Here is a 17,303-nt window from a genome sequence, read left to right as displayed (position 1 = left end):
TGGAATAGACATTACATGGAAGAATGAGACTAGGAATGGAATACAAGTGACTAACACGAATATAGATGGATTTCTGTCTAAGAGGCTAGAATGTATGGATTACCTAAGAAATAACGAACCGGACATAATGTGTGTAGTGGAAACAAAGCTAAGGCCCGAAATAAAGCTAGACTGGTTTGATTTTTACGTAAAACACTACAAATTATAGAGAAATGATAGAAAAAATAAGGGAGGTGGTGGTATAATGGTTCTTACTAAGGAAGATCTGATAGTGAAGGAGGTGAACTATAGTAAGAGAAATGAGGAAGTGATAAGCATGCTTATAACAGATGGCAAGAGGGACATTAATATTATAACAGTATACATACCACCCAGAACCAGTGCTTGGGAATATGAACAGTATCAAATGGTGATGAGAAATACTCTAGACAGAATGAAGCAAGAACTCATCAGAAAGGATAGAGTGATGATAGTTGGAGACTTTAATTGCAAAGAAATAGTGTGGAAAGACTACGAAGTGGTGAACGGTGGTGAGTGGGCAGAGGAATTGTTAAAGGTAGCAACAAATAACTTGATGACACAGTGGGTGAGATCACCAACAAGGTGCAGGGGACAAGATGTTGCAGCAAGGTTGGATTTGGTATTTACCAGGGCATCTCTCTAAAAGAGGAAATTGAACATGAATGTCCCTTGGGGAAAAGCGATCATGATGTCCTAAGCTTTGAGCTGGATACGGAATTAAGCACAAATAAGATTGTGGAACGCAGGGAGGAAAAATTAAATTATATTAGGGCAAATTATAACCATATAAGGGAGTTCTTTAATGAAATTGACTGGTCCGTGGTATACCAGGAAAGGGATATGCAATTGAAATACGATAAATTTATGGATTTGTATAACTCTGCTGTGAAAAAGTTTGTGCCATATCACAGAAAGAGGACTTTAAATAATAAACAGTGGTTTAATAGAAATTGTGAAGAAGCAAAAAAGAACAAAGAAAAGGCATGGAAGAAACTTAAGAAAACAGTGATGTATTATCAAGAGAAGTTTACAAAACAGCAAGGAATAGATATGTTGAAGTAAGGAGAACAGCACAGAAGGAATATGAACAGAGGGTGGTGGAAAACTGTGATAGTGACCCAAAAATGTTTTACAAATTCATAAATGGAAAACTAAATATAAGGAAGGCAATAGAAAAGGTAAAAAGGGGAAGAAGTATATGAGATGCTGGAGATATAGCTGAAATTTTGAACGACAACTTTTGCAAAGTGTTTACAAAGGAGGAGCATTTTATGGGAAGAAGGCCTACGGAAATAAAGCAAATGCAGGACATCATGGTTACTAAGGAAGATGTAAGGAAAATTATAAGCAATCTGGATATTAATAAATCAATGGGGCCTGATGGCATATCTGGGAGGTTGCTAAAAGAATGTAAGGATCAATTGTTGAACCCCGTATTTGATATTGTGGAAACCTCCATACGAACAGGATTAGTCCCGAAAGAGTGGAAAAGAGCTGACATTGTGCCTATATATAAGAATGGTAGTAGAATGGAACCGCTAAATTATAGACCAGTATCGTTGACTAGTATATTGTGCAAGGTATGTGAAGAAGTAATTAAAACTAAGTGGAGTGAGTATCTAGAAAGTGAAAACATTCTGAGTGAAAGACAGTTTGGTTTCAGAAAAGGAAGATCATGTATCCAATTTATTATGTTTTTATTCAAGAGTGACTGACATACTACAACATAGAGAGGGATGGGTGGATGCTATCTACCTGGACTTGAGAAAGGCCTTTGATAAAGTACCACACAATAGACTGATGTGGAAACTAAACAAGATTGGAGGAGTAAATGATAAACTAGCAAAATGGATGGAAAATTACTTAATGGGAAGAAAAATGAGAACAGTGGTGAGAGGAAGGAAGTCCGAGTGGAAGAAGGTAACCAGTGGAGTTCCACAAGGGTCAGTGCTGGGTCCCATCATGTTTTTTATTTATGTTAATGATATGCCAGTAGGAATTGACAGTTACATGAACATGTAGGAGGATAGTGAATACTGAAACAATAACTTATAGTGAGATCTAAAGAAGTTCAGGAGGTGCTGTGAATATTAAAGAGTTGTCATGAGGAAGGTGTAAGGGGGTAGTCACAGATAAAGACAGCTCTTTTAAAAAATACAGATGAACATACACTCTTCATAAATCAAAATTTAAAAGAAAAATGGGACCTGAAATAAACAAGTGGAGTTCTGGGAGAGAAAAAAATGTAGGTGGACATTTGTTGAAGAACAAATGCCTTGACATCAAAACATTAACTAATGCAACATCTGAGTCTTAGATCTAATTTTCAATGTGGAACAATCTCTCCTCTAAAAATCTTCTTTTCTAGAAACAAGATGAGGAATGACAGAGTGACTACACAAAAAGCTGGATGAGAGATATGAGAATGAAAGCTCTGTGACATGAGTCTTGAGGAAAATGGAGAAACAGATAAAAAAATCTGTGAAGGATAACTAATGATATAGAATTTCTTGATATTAAAAAAGTGGAGACATTCTGTCTATGTGAGAAATGGAGATTTCAATGAAAAAGTGGCTTTCCTTCCTTCACTGATGGGTGAAAGACAATTCTATATGATAGAGAATGGTGCAAAATATGATGAATGGAGAAGAACATTCTTGATCTCTTACAATCTGATGCTGACATCAGTGGGTGAGAAATCTCATTTCTGTATCTATGTATGAAATGAGGATAAAGGAAGAAGTGAGTTGGGTTGCCTCTGAGTTGGCGGGATGAGGAGGTATTATGATGATGAATGATTAGCTTGTGTCAGAGAATGTGCTGAAGATAACAGAGTTGAGTATCTGGCATGAAGACATACATACATATTTCAAGAAAAAATGGAATAGTGTTCTGTGATATTTGATAGAGAGGTTGATGATATGAATCTCATGCACTTTATATGGGAATATGAAGTCTGTTCTTCAATGAAACATCTTTATAAATAGGAAATGAAAATCTTTCAAATAAATTGTGACTTCTGGATCTAGACAAAAACATCTCAAATAAATTCTTACTTTATTTCAATGATGGAAGATGAAAGTGAATCTCTCAAATGAAACCTTGGATGATGGTTGTTTTTTGATATATATGACAATCATAAGGAGACAGGTCACAGAGAGTCAGGTGAATACACAAATAAGTAAAAGGTAAATACACAAAGCTCAATCAAAATAAATGATAAAAATATGACAGGATTGTGGAGGAAAAAAAAAAAAAAAAAAAAAAAAAAAAACACACAAAGTAATCAAAGTAATCAAAATATAAAATGAAAAACATGACAGAGGATTGTGAGGAAAAAAAATAAAAAAAAAAAAAAAAGTAATCAAACATAAATAGTACAAAACATCTGTACAGAAGATTATGAGAGGAAAAAAAAAAAAAAAAAAAAAAAAAAAGTAATCAAACATAAATAGAAAAACATGGACAGAGGATTGTGAGAAAAAAAAAAAAAAAAAAAAAGAAAGTCAATCAAACATAAATGAAAAACATACAGTGGATTGTGAGGAAAAAAAAAAAAAAAAAAAAAAAAAAAAGAAAGTCAATCAAACATAAAATGTACAAAACATGTACAGAGGATTGTGAGGAAAAAAAAATAAAAAAAAAAAAAAAAAAACACAAAGTCAATCAAAATATAAATATGAAAACATCTGTACAGAGGATTCATGGAAAAAAAAAAAAAAAAAAAAAGTAATAAACATAAATGTAAAAACATGTACAGAGGATTGTGAGTAAAAAACAAAAAAAAACAACAGAAAGTAATCAAACATAAATAATAGTAAAAACATGTACAGAGAGGATTGTGAGGAAACACACACACACACACACACACACACACACACACAAAGTAATCAAACATAAATACAGTAAAACACACAGAGGACACACACACACACACACACACACACGGGACCGTCGATGGCGGATGTGGTCGCTGAGCTCAGAGCAATCATCTCTAATTCTACAGTTACCATTGCCTAAGAGTAACCAAGGTGGGAAAGGAGCTGGTAATGTTTGTCCCGTCTCCATATAGTCATGTTAACTGTTGATTAGCAAAATAATGTCCAGGAAGGTGAATATAAACTGTAGCCTGCGTTTGAGCCATCAGCTGGTTTGTTTACATCTGCGCAACATGGCGGCCGTGAACTCGAAAGATGAATCAGACTTCACAGGATTTCAAGGAATAATGGAGAAGAGCGTTTATGTGAAGAAAATTCTGGAGTTGGAAGGTAAAATTGAAAACTGTTTGAAAAGTATGGGGCCTGGAAACGAGTTATGACAATGTAATGAAAGAGTGTGCCGATATGAAGAAGGAAAATGAAGTACTGAAAGAGGAAGTTAAGCTAATTAAAGTGAATTGCGAAAATGTGGAGAATCTCTAGGAAAAGTGATGGAGAAGCAGGCTGAATGGAAAAAAGTCAGGAAGTGGAAAGAAAGGAGGTAAATTACAAAGTTGCAAGTCTGGAAAAGGAAATCAAAGAGTCTGGGGAGAAAACTTTGGGCCTTGCTGAAATTATAGATCAACAGATCATAGAAGAGAAGATTGCTGAGAAAGTGGTGAAGGTTATTAAGTCAAATGAGACATTGGTGAGGGAAACTGTAGACAAAAGAGATGTGTGGTGATATTTGGTGTGGAGGAGGATAAGACACCGAGTAAAATGGAGAGAGAGAAAACATAAAAAGGTGATAAATAATATCATTAATGTGGTGCAGGAGGAGGAAAAGACCTAGTACAAGAAATAGAGGACTTCCATAGAATTGGAAAGTTCACAAGAGAAGGTATGAGGCCAATAAGAATCAAACTTAAGTCACAAAAGGATGTAGATGAATTGGTGGAGAAGTCATGGAGGCTAGCCCAGCAGGAAACAACAAGGAAGATTTGGTTGAGAAGAGATCTCGGTGAAAAGGAAAGAGAAATGTTAAATGAGTTGAGAAAGGAGGCTTTGAAAAAAATGAAGAGAGGACAGAAGAGGAGAAGAAAGAGTTTTTCTGGAGAATCTTGGATATGAGACTGAGGAAGTGGTTCATAACCCAGAAAAGTACAGCAAGAAAGGACTAAAGAAACTTACATATGAGCGGAATGTAATGTATTCCAACATAAATGGAGTGATATCGGGATTTTAGAACTCAACGATTACTTGAGGGACAAGAACCCAGATATTGTGGGTCTTACTGAAACAAAACTGAGAGAGGGAGAAGACCTGATGATGGTTGGAGAAGGAAATATAATGTTTGGAAAAGAAATAGAGTAGGTAAGATGGGAGGAGGAGTGATGTTGCTGGTTAAAAAGATATAAAGGTGGATCAAGTGAAAGAAGGTATGGGAAAGGCAGAAGTGCTAAAGATCAGAGCAGAAACTAATGAAGGAAAAAGAGGCACTACATAGTGGTGTACGTACCACCTAAGACAAATGCATGGTCAGTACAGGAATATGAAGAAATGATAAGTGATACAGGAACATGTCTGGAAGAAATGTTGGGTGGCTGTGAACGAACTATAATGATGGGAGATTTTAATTGTAAAGAGGTGTGTTGGGAGGACTGGTCAATGGAAGGATCAGAGACAACATGGGGAAATACACTATTGACACTGGCAATGGAAAATGTGTTAACTCAGTGGGTCAAAGAAGATACTAGGTTTGGAGGAGAGGAGCATCGTCAAGACTGGACTTGGTCTTTAGTACAGAGCCAATGGTCATTGAGGAGATGAGGGTGGAGTGCCCTTTAGCAAAGAGTGATCATGCAGTTTTGGAGTTCAAGGTGATAGATGAAGAGAAATCTAGAAGAAATGAAGAATATAAAGTGGGAAGATGGAATTATGCCAAGACAGATTTTGGAAACCTAAAGAAATTCTTTCAAGAGACAAATTGGATGAAATTCAAGAGTGCTAAGGAGCAAATGAAAAGTGGAAGGAATTTATAAAAATATACAAAGAAGGTGAGAAAAATTTGTACCAATAAGACAACATAGAGAAGTTGGAAAGCAGGACTGGTTTAACGATAGATGTGAAAAGGCTAGAACAAGAAAAGAGGATGCATGGAAGAGGTGGAGAAGGAAAAGACGGATTAAGCAGTGGGAAAGTTACAAAAGAGCAAGAAATGAATATGTGTTGATTAGAAGAGAAGAAAGAAAGAAACAAGAAAAGGATATAATTGATAAATGTAAAGACCAACCAAGGCTTTTTACAGACATGTGAACAACAACATCAAAAATAGAGAAAGTATTGAAAGTTTAGAAGTAAATGGAGTATGCAGTGAAGATCCCAGGAAATGGCAGAGGCTATGAATGGATGCTTTCGGAAGGTATTCACAAAGGAGACTGCTTTTGACAAACCACTGGTAATGGAACAGAAAGGGATTATGAAGGAGTTTCAAGTAACTGTGGAGGAGATCAAGAATATGATGGGGAGTTTAGAAGTGAGAAAAGCTGTGGGACCTGATGGGGTATCAGGATGGATTTTAAGAGAATGCAGGAGCAACTGGCAGAAAAAGTTTGTGAAGTAATTGATGCCTCATTAAGGGAAGGTGTAGTGCCCCAAGACTGGAAAAGAGCTAACATTGTCCCAATCTATAAATCAGGTAACAAGAGAGACCCATTGAACTATAGACCAGTGTCACTTACAAGTGTGGTAGCTAAGATGTGTGAGAGGGTGGTGAAGAATAGATGGACAGACTTCTTGGAGAAAATGACATACTTTGTGAGTGTCAATTTGGTTTTAGAAAAGGGCGTTCATGCACGACAAACCTGATATGTTACTATTCGAGGGTGATAGATGTAATACAGGAAAGAGATGGTTGGGCTGATGGAATATATCTGGATTTAAAAAAGGCCTTTGATAAGGTACCACACCGGAGACTGATCTGGAAACTTGAAATGGTAGGAGGAGTGCATGGCAGTTTACTAAAATGGATGGAAGACTTTTGGTAGGAAGAGAAATGAGAACAATAATTAAGGACAGACCATCAGAATGGGGCTTGGTGGAGAGTGGAGTTCCACAGGGATCAGTGTTGGCACCAGTAATGTTCGCGGTCTACATAAATGACATGGTGGATGGGGTGTCCAGTTATGTGAGCCTATTTGCAGACGATGCAAAATTGTTAAGAAAAGTGAGATGTGACAAAGATTGCGAACTACTCCAGGAAGACTTGGACAGAATATGGAAATGGAGCTGTACATGGCAAATGGAGTTCAACACGACAAAATGCAAGAAAATAGAGTTTGGCAAGAGTGAAAGAAGAATCAGGAGTATGTACAAGATAGGAAATGAAGACATAAAACCAGTCATGAAGAAAAAGACCTTGGGGTGACAATTACCAATGACCTATCGCCAGAGAGACATATAAACAAAATAATTGGAGAAGTATTGAACTTATTGAGGAACATAAGAGTGGCGTTCGTATATTTAGATGAAGAAATGATGAAGAAAATAATTACTGCAATGATAAGACCGAGGCTTGAATATGCAACAATACAGTGGGCTCGAACTTAAAGAAACACATAAGGAAACTAGAGAAAGTACAGAGGGCTGCAACAAAAATGGTGCCTGACTTAAGAGATTTGACTTATGAAGACAGACTGAAAAGAATGCAACTTCCGACCCTGGAAAACAGAAGAGAAAGGGGAGACCTGATAGCAATATACAGAGTGATGATTGGCATGGAAAAATGGATAGGGAAGATCTGTGTATGTGGAATGAAAGAATGTCGAGAGGGCATGGGAAAAACTAAAATGGCCACTTATAGGAGAGATGTGAAAAAATATAGCTTCCCTCATAGAAGGGTGGAAGCATGGAATAGTTTAGACGTGGAAGTGGTCAACGCAAGGAATATTCATGATTTTAAGAAAAAGCTGGACATTAATAGATATGGAGACGGGACAACACGAGCATAGCTCTTTTCCCGTATGTTACAATTAGGTAAATACAATTAGGTAAATACACACACACACACACACACACACACACACACACACACACACACACACACACACACAAAGCTCAGCTCAGTCAAACATACCCAATACATACAAAACATCTGTACAGAGGATTCGTGACGGACCAACACACACACACACACACACAGATAAAGTTCTATCATACATATATATGTCTAAAACATCTGTACAGAAGAGAGAGAGAGAAACATGCACACAGACACACAGAGAGAGAGAGAGAGAGAGAGAGAGAGAGAGAGAGAGAGAGAGAGAGAGAGAGAGAGAGAGAGAGAGAGAGAGAGAGAGAGAGAGAGAGAGAGAGAGAGAGAGAGAGAGAGAGAGAGAGAGAGAGTGAAACGGCCCAGCTTGGTACCGCTCAGCTCCCAACCCGGACCATACAGTGCACCCGACGTGTCACTAGTTCCCCGTGCTTTCCAAAGCCCGCAAAGTTTTGTAGGCCTATTTCTTGCTCTATTTATTTATTTACAGATTCAAAACTTTGGTATTACTGCATTTTGGATGTTTGCCATTCATGGCATACAATTTGAAATATATTTTCTCTGACATGGGAATGTTTATATTTTAGGCATACCAAAGCATTCAGCAATTAGGAATTAGCAGTTTAAGGGTTAAGCAACACACAGGGTATCGGGTAGCCTGGCGGGCAGGCGGCAAATTTGTGGTGGCGCCGGATATGACCAGGTGGGTGGCGCTTGAGATATGAATGTCGAATTGGTGAGTCAGTTGGTCAACCTTGAGGATTGGGTATTAATTAACTGAGTTCAAATTGGTGATATTTCAAACTGTGAATGGTCGAATCATGAGGATCCTCTGTATTGTGACTTTTAAATTTTGCCATTAATGAATCAAAAGATGTACCATTATCATCAATGTTTGTACATCAGCAGCCAAACAATCTTAGAATTATATCAATGTGATTACTAAACCATTATACTCATGATTATTCAATGTCCTGCCTCTGTATTGGATGTGAAGCAATCAGGTACAGACTGGAGACTTGAGAGATATTATTTAGTGATGAGAATGATCACTCAGTCCTACTGTAATTTCCAGCTAATGAAGATGTGTTGATCTTAAGTTACTCATAAGAAGTAAAGGGGAAAATGCAGAATTAATTGCTTTACTATCAAAATTATACTGATTGTTTTTTGCTTTATTATCATTAGGTTACCATTATTTATGTTTATGATATTTTTGCTAACTTAATGAACTCATCCAAACCATGTATTTTTTGTGAAATACACATTAGTATTTACAATAGCTGCTTTTAATTTGCATCTTACCCATCATGTAGTTACACATGTTCCGATGCTTATGTTTGTGTGGGTAAGGGAGCTCGAGTGGTGTGAGTGGGCATCAATGGGGTGCCAATAGTCCAAAAAAGTTTGAGAACCACTACATTAGAGGTAACAGTAGAGACTGTAAGTAATGAAGATGAGATAATTGAGTATCATATGTAAAATAACACAAAGATCAAATAAGAAATGAAGAAATGCAAAGAGTTAAATGGGTAAAAGAACTGGTAAATTGAGCAGATTAGGGAGTGTGATAATGATTTGAGCATGTAGAAATCACCTTTACCCCAAAAAATGCTATTTCACCAGTATTCCTTCATCACTACAACCAGCATTCCTTGTATAGGTGGGAGTGGTAACTCTTTCCTGCTCTTATCCACTTACCCTCCCTAAAATTGTCCTCTCACCCTTCATGCCATCTTAATGCTTTAATACTTTTCTTATCTATTTCATAATATCTAACTAATTATTGTGTTGCATTTGATTCTGATTTGTATTAGCCATCTTTACATCATTTCAGTTTTCTTTCAACCTTACACATCTTATTTCATTTTCTTTCTTCCTGACAACACTTCACCTAGTCTTGCTATAATAAAAATTAATAAAGTCTGCAGGCTATAAATAGTTAAAACGTATTGTAGGTTTACATATACACATTCAAATTGTATATAAGAAATATCAGTGTAAATATTTAATATTCTGACCTGGGTGCATAAGGTAAGCAGTCATTGTACTGTTTTTGACACTGTGGTCCATGATAATCAGGCACACAGTAGCAGGTAGCATTGTGCTCTTCCATTACACAAAGGGCATCATTCTTGCATGGATTTGGCTTACATAACACCAGATTCTCCTCACACAGGGGGCCAGTGAAGCCTGTAGGAAAAGCCTCATTGATGACTCTATGTCAGTATCTTAATTCAATCTCTAAAGCATTTTCATGACCACAAAATACTGCAACATAAGCACATCACTCACCAAACTCACAAGCACAGGCAAAGGCACCAGGTGTGTTGACACATATGGCAGCATTTTGGCACGGTGTTTGGCTACATTCATCCTCATCCTCCTCACATCTTTTTCCAGTCCATCCTGTCAAAAGGAACACAAGTCAAACACAGCAAATCAACATCCACCTCTTAAAACTTTTGGAATAAAACTGTATCACAATGATGCAAGACATCTCATTCAAGATTTAAACTTACTAGTTTTTCTTAAAAGCACTGCTACAATTTCCATATTAATTCAAATACCAGTACATTTGCTTTGAAAACAAAATTCTTTCACATTATTCAATTCTCTTCTCTTCTACAATCTATCATCATGCCTTCTAGTTTCTTATTTGTCTTTCACATGAAAGTATTTTCTGTTCACATGTTCAAGTTTACTTATAAATAAAATGAGTCATGACTAAACATTTTCTTTTCTACCTTAAAATATTAAAACCAAAATTTGATAAACCTTGTGTTCTTGGATTCTAAAAATAATCACTATCCATAATACAAGAGAATATACAGTGGAACCTCGGTTCACAAACACTCCAGTGCACAAACAAATCAGTTGAGGAACTTAATTTTTTAACAAATTTTGTCTTGGTCCATGAAAAAAAAATTTGGTCCACGAACAGAGCTGCTAGCTTTGGCACAAGATGGCATCGCATAGAAAGTCGGTTGTTCTTATGGTACCACACAGTAAATAGTGTTTCTTGTGCTGTTCTATTTTTTCCTTTTTGCATTAAACTGACCCTCATTATGCTTCCCAATATAGTAAAATGTGTTAGTGATAGTGATATTAAGAAGCCTAAGTGTATTACAACAGAAATATAGAAAGCCATACCAACAAAGCAAAAATTATTTCCAAGTTGCTTTGCTGGTATGGCAAATACCACGAGTCATGAGATTCCATGATGTGTTTGTTTGGGCCTCCTTACTTGTTGTCACAAATGATCACAACACAGAGGCACTTCCCTACCAGGACAGCTAATGATGCATGATAAAACATTGCCAGAAAGATCACTGTATGCTGTCTTGCTGTTATTTAGATGCCATTACTGTAGCAATGATGATCCTTTGTTAATTCCAGCTGAGGCACAAAAGTGTTTGATAGACTCATACTGCAGGGACAACAGGGTGCAAGCCAAGATGCTCTCTCAAACACAACCCTGGGATCTAGGAACAAATTAATCTATTTTACATGATTCCTAAGGGGAAAATAATTTTGGTTCTTGAACATTTCAGATCGTAAATGGCCTTCAGGAATGAATTACCATATTTTATGGCTTACAAAATGCACTTTTTCCCCTAAAAAATACCCTGAAAAATACTAGTGCATCTTCCAAGATGAATGTTATTATTGTAAAGCAACACCTAGCCTCAAGTGAGCTTGGACACTTGACCGATAGCGACCTGGATTTGTATGTTGAGTCATTACAATATGATGTTAGCTTAAGTACTATTTAATTCAGCCCTTTATATGATGTAAACTCAGTACTGAGCTGTTACAAGTATTTCCAATACCATAATCCTTCCTGGAGCCTACTCGGCATAAGGAGAAAACGGGCCACTCCCTCGTCTCATAGCAACACACACATACATACACACGGACGCACACATATGCCAGGTGCTTTCATAACTTTATTAATAGAACATCCAAATGGCTTACTTGTTCAAGCAAGAGTCAAAACTCCACTTGTGAATTATATTCACATTGGTAAAGCCTATGAAGCACTATTGCAAAATAAAATAAATATGAACTGCAGCACTGACGCGTTCGGTTTTGGCGATCGGACAAGTGATTCTGTATTGTAAAAAATATGTCCAATCCATGCCGTTGCCCGTCACTAAAACAAGAAGAGATGGACTGCTTCACTGTGTGTACGTTTTTACCTATGGTGTTTTTATTGACATAGTTTTAAATTTGTGGTGAGTGCTCCAGCAAACCTGTAATAAGTGCTGAAACAATAGCATCTTGCAGACTCCTTGCTTCTTATGTTTTTGTGTTCAGTTGTCGGGTATATGGTGAATGTGTTCTTGTATGAGAATGACTTTTTTTTTCCTAGAAATTTCTTTCAAATATTAGGGTGCGTCTTCCAAGATACAGTGTTTTGCAAGCCATAAAATACGGTAAGTTCATACACCAAGGTTCCACTGTACTACACATACATATGTGTGTGTACGTATATACATACATATACAGTAAGTCCTCGTTATACGGTGCATATTCATTCCTGAAAACCTTACCGCAAATCGAAATTACCCTATACCAAACCCATTATAACATGTAATAATAGGGATGCATTCCAGCATGTCAAAAGTCACCCCTACAGAAATGAAAATACATGAAAATAATCATTAAAAAAAAAAAATGTAAAGTACTGCACAAACTAAACAAAAATTTTTTATTTACTTTTCAATCGCCATGTATTCTATCAGATGATGTCCCTCCCAAGAATAAGGGACAGTAGGGATTTCAGCCCTTACTCATCTTCCGCTGAGTGGGCAGACAAGGAAAAGACGTCGTCGTCTGCACTGTCGGAAGCAGATGTGGAAGGGCCAGCTGTAGCAGGGTCGGCACATTTCAGTGGTTTGAAGAAAGAGGATATTGAGGAAGGGCCAGCTGTAGAACCATCGGCAGCAGATATGGAAGGGCCAGCTGTAGCAGGGTCGGCAGGTGTGACACGGACGGCATATCTGACTGGCTTGAAGAACGATTAGATGGAGGACTGTTTGGTTTTTCTTGTTTTTTCATCATAGATTTCTTGATAAATCCTGACACTTTTCTCTACATCATGAGCCACTTTGCTACTCCTGGCAGGATTTATGTCACATGCCTTCTGGGTTTCCAGAGCTTTTTTGATACCACTGAGACACTCTCTAAGAGTTTTGATGTCCAGGCCACGCACAAGTCTCCCTCTTTTTCTGCCTCCTGTGATACCTTGTCTAGCTCTGTAAGTTCATCATTTGAGAGAGGTTCAAAACGAATTTCCAAAAAATCTTGAACATCATCAACTTCATCAAAACCAGCCCTATGGCACAAATTTACTATGTCATTTCTGATCGCACCGATGTCATCTTCAGCAAAGCCTGGGAAGTCATGCGCGTATTCTGGCCATACTTTATTCCATGCCAAGTTCATGGTAGACGTCTTCACTTCGTCCCAAGATGACTTGATGTTATCTAAGGCGTGCTTGATGTTATACGACTTCCACCATTCTCTGATAGTGGACTTGCCAGGCCCATCTGTGTTCTTTATCAGTTACTGCATGGTTCGCCGCTGGTAGTAGGCTTTAAGTGTTTGCCATGATTATTATGAATATATTTGTGCTTACAATAGACCCTTTAATATTCCATTTATTCATCTAATTAGTAATGCATGTAAGTAATATGTAATGTTAAAAAAAAAAAAAGGGGGAACGGAAGAGATAACAGGCTCCAATTTATGAAGGGAGGGAGAGTGAAACAGGAAAGACACTAACCGGCAACCTGTGGAATGTAAACAAAGGGCGCATCATTGTACCGCATACAAAACTTATGTACCACATTTCCAAAAGGCTTTCCATTTTATGTATTGTAGAGTCATGAGTTCAGGTGGTTCTTTTAGCTTGCAAGGAAGATACAGTCTCACCAGCCTTCTTAATAGTCTGCTGACTTGAAAATAGTAGAGACAGTAGATGGAGTTAAGAATGGTGGCCAGCAATGCTTTAGTTTTCTCGCCTCTCTCGTGTCTGTGAATAATATCCAGCTTCACTTCGAGAGTAAGAGATTTCCTGGTCTTCTTAGGAAAGCTAGGCCACATTGCAGAGCATCTTGGTGGTAAGTTGAGCGAGTGAAGACGAGCTGCTGCTGACGCTGTCATGGGAGTGAGTGGTGCGTTTGTTGTCCACGAGAGGCTTGATCTTGATCTTGATCTTGATTCTACAGGTGTCCCAGGACTTCTCCTGAGGAAGGCCTTAGTATTTGCGGCTCCTGGTGTATTCAAAAGCTTGTCGGCTTGCGTGATACAGCGGGCTTTCAAACTTGGAAAAAATTACCTGGATAAAACTTCGTTAAAGCGAGTTTGGTGTTCGTTAAACGAGCAGATGGTAGTAAAATGAAACCTTCGTTGTGGCGAAATTTCATTGTTTGAATCTTCGTTAATATATAGTTATATATATATATATATATATATATATATATATATATATATATATATATATATATATATATATATATATATATATATATATATATATATATATATACCCAATTGGGGTTGAAATTGGGGTCGAAATAGATAGCGAATTGAACAACTCAGAGACTGTGTTTCATCTTGGCGGGAAGGTGGTTTTGGCCAATGAGCGCTCAGATATCCCATGATGTCATGGCTGGGCGCGCGATAGCAGGCATCTGAGGTAGCGATAATGAAATTTTAGCAGCTTTTCATGGGTGCGTGATAGCAATAAAACGCGATAGCTGAAGTCGCGATAGCCGAGGGTTGACTGTATATATATATATATATATATATATATATATATATATATATATATATATATATATATATATATATATATATACAGTGCTTACTTCAATTTTGCGAGAAATGGGGCAGCATTGTGAGTCGCAAATTTAAAAATCGCAAAATTGGAAGTATTATTCCTATGGGAAAAATTGAATATGGTTGTCCCCTCATCCATGGTCGCCTAATTTTTCAATAATTTCCTAATATTTTGCCCATATTTATATCACATATATATTGAGCCAGGTATCTTTCCATATGAATGATCACAGTGTTTGTACAATGGCTACGAGAATAAAAAATCTGTCCACCATAGGTTTTTACAGCTTTTTCAGTTTTCTCACTGTTTTTAAACACCATTCTCACAGTTGATTCTCCCACACCAAACTATCTGGAAATATCACAGTTCCTTTTTCCATTTCTTTTCATCTTAATTATCTTCATCTTCTGCTCCAAGGTTAGCCTAATGTTTTTCTTGGTTGGTGGCGCCATGTCACACAAAGTCGAGCACAAGGATTCCTCCAAATTTGCAGAGAGAACTCTGTGGAGGTGTACGTAAACAAATGGAAGGCGGGAAGGAGCAGGGCAGTGTTGCCAGATTAGCTTCGTTGAATTACCGCCAGATTTTTATGAAATCTAGCCAAGAACCACCAAACTATGATAAATATAATATAAATACGATAATAATATACTTTAATATGATAAATATGAATAAAATAATGAAATATTGCCTATATAATACAGTGATATATAATTTGCGGGAACGCTCTCTCTCCCGCCACCACTCCCAACACCGGGAGAAAGGAGCAAGATAGGCAAATTTAAAAAATGGCAAGTTTTGGTCCATGGTCACAAAATTGGCGTATCGCAAAATTTGAACTCGCAAAACTGGAGTAAGCACTGTACAGTAATACCTCGAGATACAAACGCCCCAACATACGATTGTTTTAATAAACGATGAAAATTTTCATATAATTTATGCCTCAAAATACGAAAATATTTTCAAGTTACGAATAGCCATCAGTAGGTGGCGCAGTAATCGCTCGGCTACCTGCTTCCATCCGAACATTCAGCATGCGTTGTGTATCGTTGTTCATCCTGTGTGCATGTATGTGTCTGTGCTCCTTGGCAGTCTGTATTTTTTGAGTTTTGTGAACTGAAGATCACCCCCAAAAAAAAAAAGTTTGGCAAGAAACACACAACATAGCCTGTATTCACATACTTGGAAATTCAATAAACAAATGAGTACAAATGGTGTTCTGCCCACAAGCAACTCTTTCTCTTTGCAATGTAAAGAACCAGAAGTCTCTAGATGTTATGGTTACCAAATATCACAGGTTGAATAAGGTGGTATCATCGGTGTACATGGCCTTGCGTCCGATTGGGTTCAGCAGCCTTGGCTAGAGCAATAGAAAATGGGCCCCTTGTATCCTCCCTCTCTCTCTCTCCTGTTCTGATACCACTCTCATTCAAAAGTTGTCTCCCCACAACATGGCGAGAGGTGTAGAAGTAAGGCACGGGAGAGGTGGCGGAATCAGACACCATGAAATCACTGTCGCTCCCACCATCCATCGTGGGAGTTGGAGACACAGTGATGTATAGCATATGTTTACTCCTGATGAGTGTTGCCAGCTCACAAGCAAAGAAAACAGGAAGAAAATAGCCAAAATATAGCCGTAAAAAGCCTAAATGTCTATCAACGTGCCCCAAGTTTTACTTGATGAACGTCTATCAACGTGTCCCAAGTTTTGCAGGTTAAGTTGTTATTTTGGGCAATATAGTAGTACATTTATATCATGCATACAATAAACATTCTATTTATCTTATATCAATTCTATATTTGGTTGGTATTTAAAGCATGTTAATATTTTGGGGGGTAAATTCGTATCATAAGAACGAATTGATTCTATTTCCATTAATTTCTATGGGAAAAATTTATTTCATATACAATTTTTTTTATATACAACGATCGTCACGGAACAAATTAAATTCATATGTCGAGGTACCACTTTATATATATATATATATATATATATATATATATATATATATATATATATATATATATATATATATACAGGCAACCTCCGTTTAACGAAGGTTCACACAACGAAATTTCACTACAATGAAGGTTTCATTTTACTATCATCTGCTCGTTTAACGAACACCAAACTCGCTTTAACGAAGTTTTATCCAGGTAATTTTATTCCAAATTTGAAAGCCCCACCATATCACGCAAGCTGACAGGCTTTTGAATACACCAGGAGCTGCTGGTACTAATGCCTGCCTCAGGAAAAATCCTGGGACACCTATAGAATAAAGATCAAGATTAAGATCAAGCCTCTCGTGGACAACACACGCAACACTCACTCCTCAGTCAAAATATAACAGTTTCAGCAGCAGCTTGTCTCTCCTAGCTCAACTTACCACCAAAACGCCCTGTAATTGCCCTAGTGTTCGTAAGAAGACCAGGAAGTCTCTTACTCTCCAAATGAAGCTAGATA

General features: G+C 37.3%; 1 protein-coding gene across 1 annotated transcript in view; it reads right to left on the bottom strand.

The window, feature by feature from the left end:
- LOC123516740 (protein eyes shut homolog) overlaps positions 1-17,303 on the bottom strand; it is a 93,221-nt gene that overhangs the window by 49,076 nt on the left and 26,842 nt on the right. Inside the window, exons 5-6 of the mRNA XM_045276343.1 lie at positions 10,285-10,398; positions 10,011-10,182 (exon numbers count right to left, since the gene is read on the bottom strand). Coding sequence (XP_045132278.1) covers positions 10,011-10,182; positions 10,285-10,398 — 286 coding nt within the window. The remainder of the gene's footprint in view (positions 1-10,010; positions 10,183-10,284; positions 10,399-17,303) is intronic.

This window comes from Portunus trituberculatus, chromosome 41 (assembly GCF_017591435.1).
Source record: "Portunus trituberculatus isolate SZX2019 chromosome 41, ASM1759143v1, whole genome shotgun sequence".
NCBI classification, from domain to species: Eukaryota; Metazoa; Arthropoda; class Malacostraca; order Decapoda; family Portunidae; genus Portunus; species Portunus trituberculatus.
Note: the sequence above shows the minus strand (reverse complement) of the source record. Positions and strands in the feature narration are given on the sequence as shown.